At 42.8% G+C, this 22,261-nt stretch overlaps 2 protein-coding genes across 3 annotated transcripts; one reads left to right on the plus strand and one right to left on the minus strand.

Annotated features, from left to right (window-relative positions):
• Positions 1-1,681: 1,681 nt before the first annotated feature.
• On the plus strand, positions 1,682-3,458 carry LOC122006009 (WRKY transcription factor 23-like). Of its 2 annotated transcripts, none has more exons than XM_042561305.1 (3): positions 1,682-2,176; positions 2,505-2,648; positions 3,045-3,458. In XM_042561305.1, exons 1-3 carry the CDS (start codon positions 1,812-1,814, stop codon positions 3,289-3,291), a joined length of 756 nt encoding a protein of 251 aa, XP_042417239.1. In that variant the 5' UTR covers positions 1,682-1,811; the 3' UTR covers positions 3,292-3,458. The 2 variants fall into 2 exon arrangements, with proteins under 2 accessions (XP_042417239.1, XP_042417240.1); XM_042561306.1 differs by having other exon boundaries at positions 1,687-2,176; positions 2,517-2,648; positions 3,045-3,455.
• Positions 3,459-4,528: 1,070 nt separating this feature from the next.
• On the minus strand, positions 4,529-22,252 carry LOC122004436. Its single transcript, XM_042559326.1, has 3 exons — positions 22,022-22,252; positions 5,590-6,132; positions 4,529-5,512 (listed from the first exon to the last, which is right to left on the minus strand). Exons 1-3 carry the CDS (start codon positions 22,250-22,252, stop codon positions 5,198-5,200), a joined length of 1,089 nt encoding a protein of 362 aa, XP_042415260.1. The 3' UTR covers positions 4,529-5,197.
• Between the last annotated feature and the right edge of the window lie 9 nt (positions 22,253-22,261).

Here is a 22,261-nt window from a genome sequence, read left to right on the forward strand (position 1 = left end):
ACACAGCAGGATATCTTTCGACATCCTTTTGGGAGTTAGTGCCGCTGACAGATGGCATGGTCAGACAGAAGATCGTACAGCGGAAGCTTCCATTGTCACTTCAAAGATATGCTTGCCCCATTAAGGTACTGTATCAGAGATACTTTACTGACACGTCTTTTTAAGAAAAGCTTTGATATGCATGTTCGCCTTGGGAAGCGTGCACGTGCGCTTCCAAGCCTATATAAAGGGGGTCCAAGCATCGGCGGAGGTATACTTTACACGGGATTTCTACTGTTGTGATACAGTTCTCGTTTCTTGTTTCTTCTTGTTTCGCCGAACACTGACTTGAGCGTCGGAGGGCCATCGTCGGGAACCCCTTTCCTGGCTCGGTACTGACGCTGCTTATGTTGCAGGCAGGAGCGAAGTCCACCGGAGATCAATAGAAATATCACGTCCCCAGCATCCATCTCTTCGACTCTTGGACAGGATCAGATACTATCCAAAATCATATTTCAAAACTTGTTATCTTTTTCACTCAGGAAAGATCCAAGCTACAAGAAGATGGTAATAGCATGTTTCACACTTACTCATCCAAAATTGATGGCATTCATTTGATTTATTGTCAACAGATCATATATATTTTTTTTATGCTTATTTGAAGTTTTTAGGATATGGACGTATCTCTGATATAATGATTATATTTATCTTCCTCTCTATCGTTGATCCTAACACTAAGTAAGTCGTTAAGATAACGGATACATATTTTTCCTATTTATTTGAAGTTCATCTATAACAAATTTAATTTAATTTTTATAAGGTCTGGTTTATTTGGGAGGATGGAAATAAAATTATGGAAAGATTTCGGAATTTTTTTTCCTTATTTAATTGAAAAAAGGATGAATTATTTTTCTTAGTTCTGGTTATCTCCATAGACGGATTGTTCTTTTTATTATTATTTACTTCCGTCCAAGTTGGAATTCCTTCCTTCAACGTTTTATCGTGAATGCGAGCGAAATCGGCCCCACGATATCTGCCCCGCGAGAGCTACCGACGTCGAAGGTAGCTAAAGGCTCCAATTATTGACTGTTTTAGATGCAACTGCCACTCCATTTGCGAAAGCAGAGTCGCATTCCCCCATACCGGTCCACAATTTTTCTTTCGATTTTCTACATCCTCAAGTTTGACTCTGCGAAAGTTTTCAACGCAAAGACTTGGGTGTGCCGTATTTAATGTTCTCTGTAGTTTTTCGTTTGGTCTGGTCGAAAGTCTATGTATATTCCTGTAGCGCTATTGAGAAAGTCAAAGTCCATGTTCAAGTCACACTGCTCGCTTCGTAGCCTCCCAGCAGTAGATGGGGGAATTGGCTGCCGTCTGATTACGATCGGACGTCCAGAAGAGACTTCCATCTTTCTTGGCGCCGTATAAGCTGCCAAGCCTACTGGCTACGGTCGGACAGCGGGTGGACCAGTCAATGCCTGTGCCCCTTCCACATGCGACACTACATAGATTGAAAGAGCAGCGAGTAGTGAATTGTTTTTTTTTATTCAACTCTCTGAAATCGTTTTAGCAACTATTATTTTATAAAATTATCTTCTATCAAAATTTCTCATAGATGAATTCTGACACATAATCTAACGTCATAAGTCATTTAAACTCCCGTCTATCATCATCACACTGTAGCAAGCACAAAACTATCTAAATATTATAGTATAAATTAATAAGTGTGTTAATCAAGAACCCTAAAATTAAAGCCTCTTCCCCTCTCCCTCTTTCCTTCACCACCAAGCTAAGTATCTACTCGCACCATATCTCTCTCGCGTTCAGTTTCCATGTCGGGATCCGGAAGAGAACTCTTCTTCTCCGATGCCGGTGCCTACGACTATTCCTCACTTCACGATGATAGAGATCCTCTTTCACTCTTCATGAGCTTCGACGACGACTACTTCTATGAAGCTCTTGGCTCACAGAGCAGCAGCTTCACTGAGTCAGGTCATGAAAAGCTTAATTTAGCAGCTGATCACGTTGCCGCTCCATCCTCTCCGGCACCGTCTAGGAATTTGCCGGCTTCCTCCTCCTTCTCCCTTGATCCAGTGAAAGAATCAGGTGAGAAACCAGTGCAAGAGGGTAAAGCAGCTGCTGGTGAAGCAGCAGCAAATATTCTTGACGACGACAAGGACAAACCTAATAAAGTACTGTAAGTAGTTAACCTAAATCTAATCCATGCGCAAGATCTTCTTTTAACTTTAAGTTCTTTTAGCTACTTTTGGAAGTGCATGCGTGCTACTTTGCCACTTCCATTGATTCTGAAAGTCTGAACATGTGTGAAAACTTGCTGCTAGGGTTCCTCACCTTTTGCCTAACAAAACAAACAGCTACTGGTTGATTAGGGTTTCCACAAGATTCCCATCGATCTATTGGTCATATATAAGCACTACTTCAGGATTGATTGATTGATTGATCAGGAGAAATCAATCGATGATGATGACTGCAATTAATTTACAACAATTTATACAAATATATAGTTATAATTACAGGAAGAAAGGAGAGAAGAGACCAAGGGCAGCTAGGTTTGCCTTCATCACCAGAAGTGATGTGGATCATCTGGAAGATGGCTACAGATGGAGAAAGTATGGCCAGAAAGCAGTCAAAAACAGTCCTTTTCCAAGGTCAGAGATTATATTTTTTGCACCCATTTATTATTTATATAATTTACATTCTAATTTTCCATACTTAAATTATTATAAGCTCTTCTATTCAACCAACCTGTTCAGTATATTTGGTTCGACTTTAATTTGTTTGGTTCGATCCATCTATTTAGCCTATATTTTTAGTTAATTGGTTAGGATCAATGAATTTGACTTGTTTTATCCATTTGGTCTTGTTGGATATCCATCTAACTTACTCGAACTTGTTAATTTGTTTCGAGATGTTGACTTTGATAGGCTTATCAGACTGGTTCAACTAGTCCAAAATTCTACTGGTTCAAAGTGACAGACATGTATAGATTTTTCTTACAAAATTAATAAAAATATATAAAATTAAAAAATCATTTCCCATTTCAGAAGCTACTATAGGTGTACCTCTCAGAAGTGCATGGTGAAGAAAATGGTGGAGAGGTCACACCAAGACCCGACCATTGTGATCACAACCTACGAAGGCAGACACACTCACCTGAGCCCTACTCCTACTTCCCAAGTGGGAACCGGTGCAGTGAGAATGCCACCGGGGATGACACTATTTCCGGCCCCGGCCTCGATAACCGGAGAATGCCTCCAGTGGCATGCACCAAACAACCTCCGTGAGTATTAGACAGTGATCTAACTTGTTGTGTTTGTAAACTTCATGGCTTTCCTCTCATCACTATATTTATATGAGATTGATGTTGTTGATGAGGTTAATTATCGGTTAAGTTGGGGCGATGAAAAAGATTTTGTTGCTGAAAAGTTAATAATTTGTCGAAAAAGGTTTCGTTATAAATCAAAAGTACTTTCGGTTAAATTTGAAGGCTTTGATTATATATTTTGTAAAATTTATGATGTCGATAAAATAATGTCCGAAGCGGACATGAGAAGTTATTAAGGATGCAACAAATAGCGATTTACGGCTTAGTTGTGACTCTCGATCAGCCTAAAACTCGCGACTATAATCCCCCAAGTTGCGGGAGCAACTCGTTGGCGTGAATTTGCTTCTTGTTGGTTTGGAGTTTGCATTTGCTAGAGGTTTTGCCAGAGATGGTTTAGAGTGATCGACATATTTCCATAATGGATGAGAAAAGGACCCAAAAATGTTCCACAAATAGATTTAAAATTCATCCATTACAATTATTCATCCTTTCTCTCATCTATCCTTCGGAAATAATAGTGAAAAAGAGAAGGTTAATATTTGTGAGTAAGTTTAGTGTTTGAATTGATAAGAACTTAGCTTTTTATGTTCGGTTAATACGCATAAAATTAATTAAATAAATAAACTTAAATCATTCATCAAATTAAATGAATAATTAAGTTTGTTCATGAATAAGAATTATAAATTATTCTTGAATCATATTCATCAATAAATTTTTTAATAATATGATAAATAAATAAAAAAATCTTTCAAAATGAATAAATAATCTTATATTTATCATGTTTAATAACAAGTCAAATAAACTTAAAGCTATACAAATTTTAAGAATTAAACCATCTTAAATTGAGAGATAGATAATGTCTAAATGAATCAAGCTTAAATTAAACTTAAAACATGCTTAAATTTGTCAAAAAGAATCTAAAAATTAAGTTTGAATAACTATATCAATGGTTTGATTTATTTTAAAAAATGATAATCTCAATTAATCTCATTGACTATCCCGGTGGTGATCAACCTAACCCCTATGAAAATTTTCCACCGACCACAAAGATAAATTGAAAAATACACGCGATGACTAGTCTAGAAGTCCAACAACGGTACTATAACCATGGGGATATGATTTAATTTATTTTAAACTTGACTTAACGGGGTTAGATTACCTTATTAATTTTACTAATTATTGGACTACAGAGCACGAGCCCAAACGAGTACTCGGTCAAGCCGGGCTAGACCCGAACCAGGCAAGTCTGTGAGCCATCTCACAAGAAGAGAAGATCACGCTCTTGTTGTCGCTCAAATAACAAAATGCTGGCCCTTACTGTTGGGACTCTGCTTCTTTTTTGGGGTTTTCCCCCGGCGAATCAAAAACACACCGCGCGCATTCCTCGATTCCGTTGCCAAATTCCTCTTCTATTCGACCTGTGCGATCACTCCGATCATCGAAACGATCAAATCCATTTGCAGCGATCAACACAGAGGCGGAAACAAATCGTCCATGGAGGAGAAGCAAGCGTCGAGCTTTAAGCCGTACGCCAATCTGGCCTACTGCTACTTCATCGTCTCCATGCTCCTCTCCTTAGCCTCCGTGGCGATGACGCCGGCGAAGCTCGAGTGGCTCCTTGAGCTCTGCTTTCGATGGGGCAACAGAGTTCACCGCGGCCAACTCCTTTTGCTGTTGCTCCTAGTCCCGTTCTCCATGATGCTGATGTATCTCGCAATGCGGCGGCCGCTCGCGGTCTACCTGGTGGACTTCGCCTGCCACCTGCCTCCGCCGGAGTTCAAAATCTCCTTCAATGAGCTGGAGGAGCTGTCGATCCCATGCGGGAAGTACGACGAGGAGACGATCGCGTTCCAGCTCAAGGTTCTCGCGCGCTCAGGCCTCGGCGACGAGGCATACATCCCGCCGACTCTGCACCAGGTGCCTCCCTGTCCGTCCATGGCAGCCGCCCGCGAGCGCGAAGAGAAGCAGCAGGTCGTCTTCAGCGCCCTCGACTCCCTCTTCGCCCGCACCGCCCTCGACCCCTGCGACGTCAACGTGCACGTCGTCAATTGCAGCCGCTTCAACCCCACCCCCTCCATCTCGTCCATGATCGTCAACCACTACAGCCTCCGTTCTAACATACGCACCTTCAACCTCAGCGGCGTGGGCTGCAGAGCCGGCCTCATCGCCGTCCACCTCGCGCGCGACCTTCTCAAGGTGAGCTAAAAATTGATCGGTAAAAGATTGGGAAAGGCACAAATTTAGATATGAAAATTCAGGTATACCGTGAGGCGTATGCGGTGGTGGTCAGCACCGAGAACATCACGCATAACTGGTACATCGGTCGCCGCCGCCCGATGCCGGTCCCTAACTGCCTCTTCCGGGTGGGCGGCGCCGCCGTGCTGCTGTCGAACTGACGAGCGGAGAGAGGCCGCGCCACGTATAAGCTGACCCACGTGGTGCGCACGCACCACGGCGGCGACGACAGGGCCTGCCGCTGCGTGTTCCAGGAGGAGGACGAGGAGGGGAACATGGGCGTGGCTCTGTCGAAGGAGTTGATGCCCGTGTCGGCCACAGCGCTCCGCGACAACATCGCGGCGCTGGGCCGGCGGGTGCTGCCGATGAGCGAGCAGCTGAGGCTCTTGGCGAGCAAGTCGGCAGGGGCAGGGGCAGGGGCAGGGGCAGGGGCGAAGGCGGCAGCGAAAGTGCCAGACTTTAAGAGGGCGTTCGAGCACTTCTGCATCCACGCCGGCGGACGGGCGGTGATCCACCAGCAGGAGGTCAGCTTGGGGCTGAGGCCCATGGACGTGGAGGCTTCTCGTATGACACTGCAGTAAGAAGAATAGGGAGAAAGTAATAAATAATATGAAAGTAATAAAAATTATTGTTGATTGGTATTTGTTTAAGGATAATATAATATATAATGTTTAATCAATTAATAAATAATATAATTATTTTGAGAATTATTTTAATAATTATAATATAATTATTAGAATAATCTAAATACTAATTTGATTTGATTTGATGATTTGATCCGGTTAATTCTGATAATTCTTTCTTATCTCTTTTATCCCCGATAAGCTTAATGGGAGATATTTGACGTTGAGTTTGCTTGCTAACTTGTTGAAACGTTGTCTGAATAATGGTTTAGTAAAGATATCAGCGATTTGATCTTCAGCAGAAATATAAAAGATGAATAACTGCTGAGTTGTCACATGTTCACGAACAAAATGGAAATCAATTTTCACATGTTTTGTACGAGTATGAAAGATTGAATTTGCTATCAGATATGTTGCTCCAATATTACTGCACTAAATTTTTGGTGCAATATTTGATGCAAGATGAAGTTTAGAGAGAAGTGATTGAAGTCAAATAATTTCTGACGTTGTATTTGCTATGACTTTATATTCTGCCTCAGTGCTTGAACGAAATACTGTAGGTTGCTTTTTCAAATTCCATGAGATAAGATTTCGTCCTAGAAATATTACATATCTACTAGTAGAGCGTCTATCTTCATGAGAACTTGTCCAATTCGTATCATGATATGTGTGTTAGGATGTATACTAAAAGCCTAGCTTTTGGTATAAATATTTATCTAGAAATAAGAATCACATTGGTCAAATGTCTACATTTATAATAAATGTAGTTGCTCAATTAATTTATATTGAAGATAACATGGTGTGTGGTGTCATACACAGAAGATCATGTTATCGGTTCCTTATAACTTATAAACAGTAGCTCACGACCAAGATGGAAAGGAACAAACCATTGGAAGGTCGTAGTGTAATTAGGTATTAGTTTATCTTAATTATATAATTACACTAGTACACTTAGAGTGTATTGAGTAGGACCATTTGAGTTCATTCCTTTTATACTGACTTTATAAAGGAACAAATACCTCAGTTATTATGGAAGTGTGTGCTCTTAATTCTAATATAATAACAAGCACATATATTTTATATTTATTTCTTTAATTTATCAACGGGTGAGATTTAGTTCGATGAATCAATAAGCCCGATAAGTTGGGAAATGATATCACTTATAGTGTGTGTTGTTGATTATAGAAGGAAACTATGTCCTAGAGATACTAGGTTGAGAATGTCCCCAAGAGGAGCTCAAAAGGATTGTCATGTTAAACCCTGCAGGTGGACTTAGTCCGACATGATGATGAAGTTGAGTGGTACTACTCTTGGAGCTAGATATTAATTAAGTGAGTTGTCAGTAACTTACTTAATTAGTGGACATTTGTTATCTTAAACACAGGGAGACTAACACACTCATAATAAGAAGGAGCCCAAAAATGTAATTTGGGATTGGTGCGGTAGTTCAATAATAATTCTCTAGTGGAATGAATTATTATTGATAAAATTAAGTTGTGTGTTCGGGGCGAACACGGGATGCTTAATTTTATCGGGAGACCAAAACCAATTCCTCCTCTCAGTCCCTATCGTAGCATCTTAATTATAGAGTACTATACCCACCTATACCCACCTTCTTACCCATCCTATAGGGGGCCGGCCAAGCTAGCTTGGAGACCAAGCTAGGGCCGGCCATGTTTTGGTTCATGGGTGAATTCATGTGGCCGGCCCTAGCTTGAACTCAAGCTTAGGTGGCCGGTCCTATTAAAATAAAAAGGAATTTTATTTTTAAAATTTTTATTATGTGGATAACATGATTTAAAAGAGAGTTTAAAAATTTAAATCTTTCCTTTTATAAGATTCTACGAAATATTAAGAGAAGAGTTAAAATCTCTTTCCTTATTTGTAGATTAAAAGGTTGATTTTAATTTTGGTAAAAACTTTCCTTTTAATCATGTTCATGATTTAAAAGAGTGTTTAAAAATTAAATATCTCTTTTATAAAGCTTCTACAAAGATTAGATATCTTTCCTTATTTGTAGATTGGAAGAGATTTTAATTTTAACTTTTTTTTATCCATATGTTTAAAAGAAATATTTTAATTTATAAAATTTCCTTTTTATTGACCATCATGAAGGGAAAAATTATTAGAGAAATTTTTTATAAAATTTCCGGAAACAAATTAGGAAAGTTTTAATTCTTGATTGAATTAAATTTCCTTTGCTTGGTTTAAAGTGGCCGGCCACATTGTTGATGAGAAAAAATTATTTTTAATTAAATAAATTTTCCTTATCAATGGCAAAAGAATTAAGGAAATTTTTATTTAAATTTCCTTATTTGCCAATGCCAAGGATTATAAAAGAGAGGGTAGAGGTGCCTTCATGGCTAACAACTCTATTATTTTTCCTCTCTCTTTTTCTTCCTTGGTGTGGCCGGCCATCCTCTCCTCCTTTCTTCTCTTTGATGGCCGAACCTCATCCTTCTTGTGGAGACTCATATGATGGCCGGATCAAGTTTAGAGAAGAAGAAGAAGAAGAAGAGAAAGAAAGCTTTGTTTCTAGCATCCCTTGGAGCTTAGTGGTGGTGGCCGAACCTCTTCATCCTAGAAGAAGTTTTGATGGCCGAAACTTGCAAGGAAGAAGAAGGTGCTTGGTGGTTCTCATCTCGGAAGATCGTTGCCCACACAACGTTCGAGGTTAGAAGAGGAATACGATAGAAGATCAAGAGGTCTTTCTAAAAGGTATAACTAGTATTTTTCCTTTCCGCATCATACTAGTTATTTTTGGAAATAATACCAAATACAAGAGGCATACGATTTTAGTGTTTCGAATTTGTTTTCGATATAGTGTTCTTTTATTTTTCTTTTCCTTGTGATTTGATTGTTCTTTTTGGTTTACCTAAAGTTATTTTAGGAAATTAAATATTAGCTTTCCATAAAAGGTTTTGTCTAGTCGGTGGTGGTTGCTCCCATATCCAAGAAGGTCATGTGCCTCGCCACGTCAGTACTGGGAACCAATTATGGAAATTAATATTTAATGGAATTAATAACTTAAGGTGATTTGGATCAAACGTGTTAAGTTCCGCAGGAGATCCAAGTCAAAACCTAAAAGAACAAATAGATTAAGTTTTGGATCAAACGTGTTAAGTTCCGCAGGCGATCCAAAATTTAATTTAAAAGAACACATGGTAGCTAGGAAAAGGTTTAGACCTTTGTACAAATTTTTTGTACAGTGGAACCTCTAGGCTTTCCGAGTAGCAACCAACAATGTGATCCCGTCCGGAGGCTGAGTCGGACGGAGGCTGGTCGCGGCGGCTTGGTTGTTCACGGAAAGTCGTAGGTGATTCGGCTCCCACGGGTGGTTGACGCTGCTACAGGACCCTGCGCACACTCAGACAATCCCCCCGCTCACGTTAGAGACCAAAACCCAGGGAAAAAGTCCCCGGATCAGACCCTCCGACGCTCAAGTCAGGTCCTTTTTCCCCAGAAAAAGCAGAAAGAAGAAGAAGAAAATGTTGATATAGTCTGACCTGGCTGTTGTTTTGATGTTGACACTGATTTAAGTTTGTATCAGATAGTGTTTAAACTCAGAATGACTACTGATCGAGGTTGATCAGTTGGGAGGGAAAGTCCTGGTGAGTGAAGCCAGGCAAGGGAAATCCAGATGGGTCAAGACATCTGGTGAAAAGTCCAAGCAGGGAGCTTGGCACGGGAAAAGTCCAAGTATGGCGACTTGGCACGGAATGGTCAGAGAGGGCTCGGTAGCTCGTTCTCTGGACCGGACGAAGTCGGAGAGGGCTCGGTAGCTCGTTCTCCGGACTAGGTCAGAGAGGGCTCGGTAGCTCGTTCTCTGGACCGGACTAGGTCAGAGAGGGCTCGGTAGCTCGTTCTCCGGATTAGGTCAGAGAGGGACCTAAGTGGACATTACATGGCACATTGGATCGGTCGGTAGATCGATCCAGTGACACAAGAATCAGTGGATCCAGTGAAACTAAGTTCCACGGATCGGTCTGATGACCGATCAGATGACACTCAGTAGCACACTGAGTGAAATCTGATCGGTCTGCAGACCGATCAGAAAACACTCAGTAGCACACTGAGTGCAATCTGATCGGTCAGAGAGACCGATCAGGAGAAGAGCCTGCAGAAGAAAGAAAAGAGGTGGATCGGTCTTTGGACCGATCCACACTCAATCTGATCGGTCACTACGACCGATCAGAATGGCCTCAGATAGCCTGATCGGTCCAAGGCACTGTGATCGGTCTGGTGACCGATCCACACACTCTGATTTGTTCGCTGTATCAACGATTCCTTCACTGCTTTTGATATATCTCATTCATTTATGTGATGTAATCCTCTGTGCTGTTAGCTTTTGAGTTTGCAGGTTAACAGGTATCATTCCAAGCCTAATTTCAAATTAAGTTCGTAAGAGGAATGCGACAAATGGTCTTTCTGTTGGTTTCAGCGGCGCATGGTGCATTTCAGGCATCAACGGATACTGCTGTGATCTGGCTGCGATCTGCTTGACTCCTGGGGATTGGTTCGAGCTCAGAAGACGCCAGTGTTGACTGTGATATCATTGGTGTGAGTTCAGAGAATCAGAGAAGGAGGAAAAGGGATTGGCTGCAGCGCTGATTTGCGCAGTTTGGACCAGATCTGTGACAGCAGAGATCAGGTTTTGAGAAGCAGTAAAAACAGCGAGAGGGGAACAAGAACAGAACAAGAAAGCTTGAAAGAAAAGTCTGTGCTGTTGTGCGAAGTTCTTGAGCTCTCGGGTGAACTGCGATCTCTGTTTTCTGCTACTGATCCTCGCGTGGTTGTAAGCATTTCTATTCTCCTTTGCCACCGAGTTTCTGTAAGTCTCGTGCCTTAACTTAGATATTTCTTGAGACTTTGTGGGAAGGTTACTCCACCTAGAAGGAGGATCTTTAGCCGGAATTCTTCCGGGGTGCGATCTACCGAAGATCAAGGAGTCGTCCACCTTACGGACACGCCGAGGAGTAGGGGCAAGTTATCCCCGAACCTCGTAAATCTGTGTATCAGTGTTTGTGTGTTGGTTTTCGTTTTGTTTTAGTTTGCTTATTCCGCTGCGCTAACTAGTTTCTGTGTAGAACTCTCTGCTTAAGTTTTTAAAGAGGCTATTCACCCCCCCTCTAGCCATCTAAGATCCCAACAAGTGGTATCAGAGCCTGGTGCTCTTCATTTCGGCTTAACAACCCAAAGAGCTAAACAATGGCCATGAAGGAGGGATTCAGCACCAACCGTCCACCCTATTTCGAGGGAGCAGATTTCCAATACTGGAAAAGCCGCATGGAGTATTACCTCAAGACCGATATCTCCATGTGGTTTTCCGTCAAGGAGGGTTTTACACCACCAAAAGATGAAGAAGGTAAGGAACTTGATTCGTCTAGGTGGTCTACCGAACAACTACGCAAAGCACAAGCCGATGCCAAGGCCATGGTCACCTTGCAATGTGGAATCGCCAAGGACCAACTCGTCAAGGTAGGTCCGTTCTCGAGTGCAAGAGACCTATGGAACAAACTCATCGAGCTCCAAGAGGGAACTCGAGATTCTCGGATTGCCAAGAGGGACCTATTCTTGAATCAACTCCAAAATCTAACTATGAAGGACAATGAAACGGTAAGTGAGCTTCATGGGAGATTCAAGGAGATCATCAACGGTCTACACTCTGTGGACGAACGAGTGGAGAATCGCGATCTCGTAAGGTATGCTCTAAAAGCTTTTCCTAGGAATGCCTTGTGGTCATCTATGGTAGATGCCTACAAGGTATCCAAGGATCTTTCCATTGTTAAATTAGATGAATTTTTCTGTGAGATGGAACTTCATGAGCTTGCTAACAAAGGTCAAAAAGAGAAGGGTATTGCTTTGTTTGCAGGACCAAAGAGCAAGAATGGAAGAAGGAAGAAGGAAAAGAAGAAAGAAAAGGAGATTTCCTCATCCACCTCTTCCTCAGAATCCGATGATGAAAGTGGATCATCATCAAGTGAGATGGCGAATTTCGTAAGAAGAATCATGAGAAGGAGCAGGAGATACAAAGGAAAAGGTAAACCTAGTGAACAAAATATTGACAAAACTAATGTTACGTGTTATGAGTGCAGCAAAAAGGGACACTATCGAAGTGAGTGTCCAAAACTTAAGAAGAAGGAGGAACGAGCCAAAAAGAAGGAGGAAAGAGCCAAGAAGAAGAAGGCTCTCAAGGCCACTTGGGATGAGTCCTCATCAAGCTCATCGGAGGAAGAAGAGAAGATGGAAAAGAGCACACGACAATTAGCACTTATGGCAAGGGAAGTTTCGGACTCCGGAAGTGAGGGAGATTCGAGCGACGCTTCAACCGCGGCTTCATCATCGTCGGATGATGAAGAGGTAACCTCTTCTCATATAGAAAAGTGTTATAAGACTATCACTCATTTATCTACATTGCTTAAAAAGTCAAAAACAGAAAATAAATTGTTAAAAGAAGAAGTAAAAACCTTAAGGACCCTTAGGGAAGATGAGGTCGATGACCTACATCTAGAAGTCCTTGAGGATGAGAACAAGGCGTTAAAGGGTGAGGTTGAGAAACTCAAGAAAATGCTTGAGAAATTCTCAACTAGCTCTAAGACTCTAGACATGATTCTAAATGCCCAAAGGGCAGTCTACAACAAGGCCGGGCTAGGGTATCAACCCAAGGAGTCGAGTTTCATTTCTCTAATGTCTAGAACTCAACATAGTAGATCACATGTTTCTAGGGCTCATGGAACTAGGAAAGGTATGACCAAGGCATGGGTTCCTAGGTCTTTCGTTGTAGAAGCATTAGGTCCCAAGATTTGGGTACCTAAAACCTCTATCTTCCGTGTCTTGTAGGCATTGGTCGAGGGGAGCATCTATCAACTTGGTTTGTTGATAGTGGATGCTCCAAGCACATGACCGGGGACAGATCACTGTTTTCTACCATTCAAAATAAAAATAGAGGTAATGTGTCATTTGGTAACAATGGTAGCCTTAAGGTTGTAGGAGTTGGAGACATTCATATATCCGAATGTCTCCATATCAAGAATGTCCTTCTAGTCAAGGGGATGACTTTTAATCTCCTAAGTGTCAGTCAATTGTGTGATACGGGTTACACAATTGAATTTCATTCAAGTCAATGTTTGGTTAAACACATTGACACACTTGACACGGTACTAGTAGGCACAAGGGTTGATAATATTTATCAAGTATCGTTTAAAAGTGCTACTAATGCTTTGATTAAGTGTTTCATGTCGAAAGAAGAAGAGTCTTGGCTATGGCATAGAAGGTTGGCACATGTAAACATGAAGAACATCCGAAAGTTGGCCAACCAAGGATTAGTGCGAGACTTACCCAGCATCAAGTACCACAAGACCAAACTATGTGATGCATGTCAAAAGGGTAAGCAAACAAAAGGTGTTCATAAAGGTAAAAGCACTGTAAGTACATCTACTGCTTTAGATTTATTGCACATGGACCTATTTGATTGCAGTAGTGTAATATCATTGAATGGAAGTAGATATTGCTTGGTAATCGTTGATGATTTTACTAGATACACATGGACTTTCTTTTTGAAACATAAGGACCAAACTATAGATATTTTTATTTCCTTTTGTAGAAGAACTGAAAATGAAAAATCTACAACAATTAAAACCATTAGAAGTGATCATGGTGGGGAATTTTAAAATCATAGGTTTCTAGAGTTTTGTCAAGAAAAGGGATATAGGCATGAGTTCTCTACTCTAAGGACCCCACAGCAAAATGGGGTTGTGGAGAGAAAGAACCGAGTCCTACAAGAGGCTGCACGAAGCATGCTCAATGAGTACTCACTACCGAGTTACTTATGGGCTGAAGCTGTGAATACAGCTTGCTATGTGCAAAATCGAGTTTTAATACATAGGTTCTTAGGAAAGACTCCCCATGAACTTTGGTTTGGGAAACCGCCTACAATTAAACATCTTAGGGTGTTTGGTTGTAAGGTGTTTATCTTGAACACCAAGGATCATCTTGGGAAGTTCACGGCTAAGGCTGATCAAGGGATACTGGTCGGGTACTCTCTTACCAGCAAAGCCTATCGAGTCTACAACAATAGGACTAAATTGATTGAAGAGTCCTCTGATGTAGCTTTTGAAGAAATCCCTAACTTAAATGATCAACCAAGGGATATAGGAGAAATTCAATTTGAACTTAGAAATCTAAGTTTGAATGATCAAAATGAAGAACGAGTCGAAGTTGACTCTGATGTTGATGAGCAAAGGCAACAAAGAACTCAATCTGATCCTTTGCCTGATATTGAGTCCTTGCCTGTGCCGAGTGAGACCACTCATGAGGCACCGCCAACACCAAGGCAGTCTAGGTTAGCCACTAGTCATCCCCAAGATCAAATTGTGGGAGACATCCAACAAGGGGTTAGGACTAGGTCATTCTTTAGAAATGAATCTAATGAAGTCGCATTGATTTCAGAGATTGAACCAAAAATAGTTGATGAGGCATTACACGATCCTGATTGGATCTTAGCTATGCAAGATGAGTTAGGTCAATTTGAAAGGAGCCAAGTGTGGGACTTAGTTCCTAGACCTAAGAAGACCACCATTATTGGAACTAAATGGGTCTTCAAAAATAAGTTAAATCAAAAGGGAGAAGTTGTAAGAAACAAGGCAAGACTTGTAGCCAAGGGCTATAGTCAAGTCGAAGGTCTCGATTATGATGAGACTTATGCTCCCGTGGCCCGATTAGAGTTCATTCGTTTGATGCTAGCTTTTGCTGCACATAGAGGTTTCAAGCTCTAACAAATGGACGTTAAATCGGCTTTCTTAAACGGTCTCATCAAAGAAGAGGTCTATGTTGAGCAACCACCGGGGTTTGTGAGTACCGAAGCTCCAAACCACGTGTACAAGCTCAAGAAAGCTCTTTATGGGCTTAAACAAGCACCTCGAGCTTGGTACGAAAGGCTGTCAACCTATTTACTAGAGAAGGGTTTTGTAAGAGGCCAAATAGACCCAACACTATTTCTACGAAGAGATGGTGAAAACATTTTTGTAGCCCAAGTATATGTCGATGACATAATTTGTGGCTCAAATAACAAGGGCTATTTGAATGAATTCATTTCTCACATGGAAAGTGAGTTTGAGATGAGTCTAGTAGGAGAGTTGACATTTTTCCTCGGACTTGAAATCAAACAAACTCGAGATGGAATTTATGTCCATCAGACAAAATACACTCAAGAGATGCTTAGAAAATTCAATATGAGTGACTCTAAGGAAGTGTCCACTCCAATGGCGACAAACACTCGCCTTGACAATGATGAGAGTGGAAAACCAATTGATCTAACGCAATATAGAAGCATGATTGGTAGTCTTCTATATCTCACAGCTAGTCGACCGGACATACTCTTTGCTGTGGGCATGTGTGCTAGGTATCAAGTCTGTGCCAAGGAATCTCACTTAATTGCAGTTAAGAGAATTCTGAGATATCTCAAAGGCACAATGAGAGTAGGACTGTGATACCCTCGTACGGAGTCCTTTGATTTGATAGGCTATACCGATTCCGATTATGCTGGATGCAAATTGGATCGGAAAAGTACTAGTGGGGGCTGCCAATTTTTAGGTTCATCTCTAGTTAGTTGGTCGAGTCGGAAGCAACATTGTGTTGCTCTCTCCACGACCGAGGCCGAATATATTGCCATGGGAGAGAGTGTATCACAGTTGTTGTGGATGATACATACCCTAGAGGATTATGGACTTTATTATAAGGGTGTACAAGTGCTATGTGACAACATTAGCACGATCAACCTAACTAAAAATCCAGTCCATCATTCGAGGACCAAACACATTGAAGTGCGTCATCACTTCATAAGAGATCACGTAGCTAGGGGAGACATTGCACTCACATATGTTGAGTCAAAGTCAAATATAGCTGATATTTTCACCAAACCCCTTCCGGAGAATGAATTTAGTCATTTAAGGAGGGAGTTGGGAATGTGTTTGGCTCCTTAGGTCCTTAGGACTTCATCATGATCAATAAGGACTATTAAAATGACAAGAGTAATTGGGACAATAATTTGGACAACTTGGGAACATCTCACACAAACTATAAGGTTTAACAAAATATTTTTGTTTGCTAGAAATGGGGTGAGATGCTAGGATCAATCAAATTATTCAAAATGTATCATGCATCCCTTGAATAATTAGGTTGAAGAGACATAAATTGAGTATGGGGAAGGCCATTACATAATTCATGTGTATTTGGCTCCTAGATCTTACTCATATATTCCAATCAAGGAATCTTGGTTGGACTTTTGCCTAGAAATTATCTATTTATGGTTGTTGGTTGATGTGTTGATTGATATGGTTGTATGATTCATTTCATGACTTTGATTGTCAATACGATAGGTTGTTAAAGGAAATAATATTAACTTGGATATATTTTGGCAAACTTGAAACTGATCATAGCAATTCTAAGTCTTAATTAATACCTTGGCTCACTATATAGTTTTATAAGGGTTTCTGAGATTGAAATTCTAAGATTCCAAATGTCTGAGTTTTTGGATTTAAAGTTTGAAACTTTCGGGCTCTAAACAAGCTCAGACCATAAGAGCTCATTTTTTTAAAAATATATTTGTGGGTGTTGATTCGTAGATTCTAGGTTATGAATTTGGGAGATTTTGAATTCTTGAGTTCTGAACTTTTCAGAATTCTCGATAGATAACGGCTCATAATTTGACCTCTGAAATTATATCAGACACTGATCGGTCCAGGGACCGATCAGGATGATGCCTGATCGGTCTCCACGACCGATCAGGAGATTATACGATCCTGATCGGTCTCCGCGACCGATCAGGACATTCCTAACCACAGAAGGTTCACTGGATCGATCCAGGGATCGATCAGGAAGACACCGGCACGCATCGACCCTTCTGATCCACATCTGATCGGTCCAGGGACCGATCAGGAAGCTCCCTGATCGGTCCCCACGACCGATCAGGACAATCCCTGACCGATCAGGACGTTCCCTGATCGGTCAGGATTTCACTGATCGGACAACCGTCCGATCATTTCATCAACTGTATACCCATCAGTAACCATTAAAACCTCCTGATTTCTTCTTTTCCTCTTTCACGCGGAACCCTAGCTGACTCCTTCCCTAACCTCAATCTCTTCTCGTTGCACGCCGAACCCTAGACGAAGCTCTAGCCCTCGGAAGCCCTAGCCTAAAGTTAAATGGCACCAAGGTAACTCTCTACCTCTCTAGACCTTTGGCGTTTCGGTTTCATTTCTCACCATATATGTTTTTTTTGTGCTGGTGGCTCCGGTGCTCACTCATTGCCCCATTTTACCACATTGTTGACCCTTAGAAAGAAAGTAGTGGGTGAAGGGAGCTCTAAATCTAAGTCACCTGAGAAATCCAAGTCCCAGGCACCCACCCGACTTCAACCTTCCTCCTCTTCAAGGTTCCCGAACCGCCATTTTGAGCAAGCATTTCAACAAAGGACATTCAAGCTGCTTCCATGTCGATCTGTGGATCGAAAGTATATGGATGAATTTTGTCCTTCTGTGTCTGAAACCCTAGCCTATTTTAAACTTGACTCGGTAGTCTACTTAGAAAGGGACATCAACCTTGCCCTAGTTTCTGAGTTCTATAACAATCTTCATCAGAACAGTGATGGTGTTTATAAAACCCGAGTCGCTAAAATACCTATCGATTTCTCCATCAGAGAATTTTTTGGGTATCTAGGCTGCCGAATGTGTTCGGGGGATCTTTTTTCCATTTATCCTGATTTACCAGAATCATTACGTCCTCCACTTGATGTCTCACCTGACTCCATCTGTGAGTACTTCTTCGGTCATCCTAGACCAGATGACCTGGATGAGTTGGATGTTGACTTTCCCACCTTTGCTGCCCTACGACTATCTGCCCCTAACTATATTCTTTTTAAGATAGTCACAAACTGTATTCTTCCAATCACATCCAAACCTCTTGCTGAGATCCGACCCTATCATTGTTTGATGCTTTATGGGTTACGTCGGCGTCTCGACTTTGACATTATGTCCAGCATCTACTCTTCGATCATCTCATATTCTCGGCCCAGCGGCTCCACTATTTATATGCCTTATGGGCATATAATTACAGATTGGCTCGAGACCCTTCAGATAGATGTGTCTAAGGGTAGGGTAGTCAAAATGGTCAGGCAGGATTGCCGACTTGGGAAACGGGCATTTTCCAAGTCCGCATCATTGGACAAAATGGGGGTGTTCAGTGGAAGGATGGGAGAGCTTTGGGTGAGTTACCACGGGACCTCCACGACAGGTTGCTGCTGCGCTCCTCCTGCTGCCGACGATGGAGAGGCCGATCCTCGATCGCTACCGCATCGCCGAAATGAGAGCCGCTTTGATCAAGATGATGAGATGATATCTGCCGAAATGGATGGCTCGCGATTCGGATAGACCAGCATGATGACTGCGTGGGCATATTGAGCTGATGATATGCGCGTCATCGTGTGGTGACCAGCTTGCTACCTGGATGGATGGCACGCTACCCGCCTCCGCAGCCTTACCTGTGCTATCCATCCTCCAAGCACCTCGTGATTTCACCCTCCCGCCGATGATGGTGATGTTCCTCGGTGAGGATGTTGATTGACTGATTTGTTTGTTGACTGTCTGTATTTTGGATGTTATTTGTTAGTCTTTATGACTGACCTGGATGTTTGCACTTCTGATGTTACTCCTGTATTTATGCTACTCAGTTTTATATTTACTTGCTCGTTATTATGCTTCATTTTCTATCGGTCATTAATATGCTGTTCACTTGCATGTCTTGTTTTGTCTTTTATTTCCTTATTACTGTCTTAGAATACACTTAGAGGGAATTCTAAGCGCTTTAAGAACCAGACGGTAAGGGTTAAGGGGGAGTTCTTTAAGTTATCTTACCTTATTCGTACTTTTTCGGTGTTTGACAAAGGGGGAGAAGATAACTAAGTTTAGATGAATGCAAATGTGAAGACCCTCACATAGTGTTGTATCCGTCTTAGGGGGAGGATCTTGATTCCCCTAAAATTATGAAAATTTGAACAATTCTGATCTAAACTTAAATCGTGTTGTCAAACAACAAAAAGGGGGAGATTGTTGATACAGTCTGACCTGGCTGTTGTTTTGATGTTGACACTGATTTAAGTTTGTATCAGATAGTGTTTAAACTCAGAATGACTACTGATCGAGGTTGATCAGTTGGGAGGGAAAGTCCTGGTGAGTGAAGCCAGGCAAGGGAAATCCAGATGGGTCAAGACATCTGGTGAAAAGTCCAAGCAGGGAGCTTGGCACGGGAAAAGTCCAAGTATGGCGACTTGGCACGGAATGGTCAGAGAGGGCTCGGTAGCTCGTTCTCTGGACCGGACGAAGTCGGAGAGGGCTGTAGCTCGCTCTCCGGACTAGGTCGAGAGGGCTCAGAGCTCGCTCTCGGACCGACTAGGCCGAGAGGGCCTCGTAGCTCGTTCTCCGGATTAGGTCGAGAGGGACCTAAGTGGACATTACATGGCACATTGGATCGGTCTGCCGACCGAGTTTCACAAAGAATCGATGGATCGGTCGGCAGACCGATCCGGAAACAGTTCCACGGATCGGTCGATGACCGATCGATGACACTCATGAGCACATTGAGTGAAATCTGATCGGCCCGCATCGATCGAAAACACCGCAGTACATCGAGGTAATCTGATCGGCCGTGAGACCGATCGAGAAAAGCCCGCAGAAGAGAGAAAGAGGTGGATCGGTCTGTGGACCGATCCACACTCAATCTGATCGGTCACTACGACCGATCAGAATGGCCTTAGACCGATCGGTCCAAGGCACTGTGATCGGTCTGGTGACCGATCCACACACTCTGATTTGTTCGCTGTATCAACGATTCCTTCACTGCTTTTGATATATCTCATTCATTTATGTGATGTAATCCTATGTGCTGTTAGCTTTTGAGTTTGCAGGTTAACATGTATCATTCCAAGCCTAATTTCAAATTAAGTTTGTAAGAGGAATGCGACAAATGGTCTTTCTGTTGGTTTCAGCGGCGCATAGTGCATTTCAGGCATCAACGGATACTGCTGTGATCTGGCTGCGATCTGCTTGACTCCTGGGGATTGGTTCGAGCTCAGAAGACGCCAGTGTTGACTGTGATATCATTGGTGTGAGTTCAGAGAATCAGAGAAGGAGGAAAAGGGATTGGCTGCAGCGCTGATTTGCGCAGTTTGGACCAGATCTGTGACAGCAGAGATCAGGTTTTGAGAAGCAGTAAAAACAGCGAGAGGGGAACAAGAACAACAACAAGAAAGCTTGAAAGAAAAGTGTGCGGTTGTGCGAAGTTCTTGAGCTCTCGGGTGAACTGCGATCTCTGTTTTCTGCTACTGATCCTCGCGTGGTTGTAAGCATTTCTATTCTCCTTTGCCACCGAGTTTCTGTAAGTCTCGTGCTTTAACTTAGATATTTCTTGAGACTTTGTGGGAAGGTTACTCCACCTAGAAGGAGGATCTTTAGCCGGAATTCTTCCGGGGTGCGATCTACCGAAGATCAAGGAGTCGTCCACCTTACGGACACGCCGAGGAGTAGGGGCAAGTTATCCCCGAACCTCGTAAATATGTGTATCAGTGTTTGTGTGTTGGTTTTCGTTTTGTTTTAGTTTGCTTATTCCGCTGCGCTAACTAGTTTCTGTGTAGAACTCTCTGCTTAAGTTTTTAAAGAGGCTATTCACCCCCCCCTTTAGCCATCTAAGATCCCAACAGAAAAAACAGTTGTGGAAAAAAGTGACGAGGGAGTGTGTCCGCGTACCTGCGTACGAGGGATCTCTCCCCTTTTATGCGTCCTCCTCTTAGAACCTGCCATCCTGTCAGAAAATGTTAGACGCTGGGCTTTGTCGCCTAGTTCCGGACACCTGTCGTGCTGCTATTTGTCGTGAAAGCATCTTTCTGTTTAGGAACCTCCGCCTTCACACATGGGTTTTGTCTTGTAGTGAGGGACAGCTGGCAGGCTACTACTGGTTATGAGGGCATCTTTTCGTTTTAGGAACCTCCGTCTTCGCCCGCATTGTTGATATGTAATGATTATCCTTGACGGACCGTTGAGATTCTCCGCACCCGCCCTACTTAGCTCCTCCGATCCACTGTGACCTGCACCGGCTTGCACCCGTGGTTTGCATTTCCGGGCCTCCAAATTGCAGACCTACAGCCCGAGCTGTCTATACACAGCTACGCCGATCTCGACCTGCATCCTGCGCTTTGTCTTTCCTGGCCCTCCACCGCAGGCCTGTAGCTCGAGCTGCCTCTACTTAGCTCTGCCGATCCCGACCTGCCTCTGCGCTTTGTATTTCCTGGCCCTCCACCGCAGGCCTGTAGCTCGAGATGCCTCTGCTTAGCTCTGCCGATCTCGACCTGCCTCTGCACTTTGTATTTCCTGGCCCTCCACCACAGGCCTGTAGCTCGAGCTACCTCTGCTTAGCTCTGTCGATCCCGACCTGCCTCTGCGCTTTGTATTTCCTGGCCCTCCACCGTAGGCCTGTCGTCTCTCTTCGTTCTCCTACTGCTTCGCCCCTTCGATCAACAAGCCTGTCAGGCCTCTGGCTATCCCCTATGCTCAACTCTGACTGCCTCGTCAGCTTGACTATTTGACCGCCAAGTCGCTTTGACTATTGACTGCCACATCCTCCTGACTTTTGACCGCTATATGACCTTGACTTTTCTAACCCTTTCCTCATGGGCCCCTCCATTACCAGCCGTATCACAAGCCTCCCCCACAAGTCTAGTCGAAGGAGGACGACAGTCTGACTGACTAGACCTCCGCACATCTCTATGACCTCAGTATATCTCTGGGACCTCAGCATATCTCTGTGCTTCTACCTCAGCACATCTCTGTGCTTCTACCTCAGCACATCTCTGTGACCTCAGCACATCTCTGCGCCCTCTGCTTCCTGCGTCACGCGTCAACTTTTGTGTCGCGTCGCCTGGGATACCATGCCTCCTTAATTGCATCGCCAGTCGCTTGGGGCGCCGTCCCCAAGCAATTGCTTTGACTCGGGCACCCACCTTCTTTATAAAGAGCCTCATGGTCACTCC

The sequence above is a fragment of the Zingiber officinale genome, chromosome 7B (genome assembly GCF_018446385.1).
Source record: "Zingiber officinale cultivar Zhangliang chromosome 7B, Zo_v1.1, whole genome shotgun sequence".
NCBI classification, from domain to species: domain Eukaryota; kingdom Viridiplantae; phylum Streptophyta; class Magnoliopsida; order Zingiberales; family Zingiberaceae; genus Zingiber; species Zingiber officinale.

Coding starts and splice junctions, on each gene's coding strand:
- LOC122004436 (XM_042559326.1), bottom strand. CDS start 22,252: ATGAGGCTCTTTATAAAGAAGGTGGGTGCCCGAGTCAAAGCAATTGCT. Junction 6,133..22,021: donor AAGCACAGAGATATGCTGAG/GTCCCAGAGATA, acceptor TTCTTACTGCAG/TGTCATACGAGAAGCCTCCA. Junction 5,513..5,589: donor ACCACCGCATACGCCTCACG/GTATACCTGAAT, acceptor CACCTTGAGAAG/GTCGCGCGCGAGGTGGACGG.
- LOC122006009 (XM_042561305.1), top strand. CDS start 1,812: ATGTCGGGATCCGGAAGAGAACTCTTCTTCTCCGATGCCGGTGCCTAC. Junction 2,177..2,504: donor GACAAACCTAATAAAGTACT/GTAAGTAGTTAA, acceptor ACAAATATATAG/TTATAATTACAGGAAGAAAG. Junction 2,649..3,044: donor AAAAACAGTCCTTTTCCAAG/GTCAGAGATTAT, acceptor TTCCCATTTCAG/AAGCTACTATAGGTGTACCT.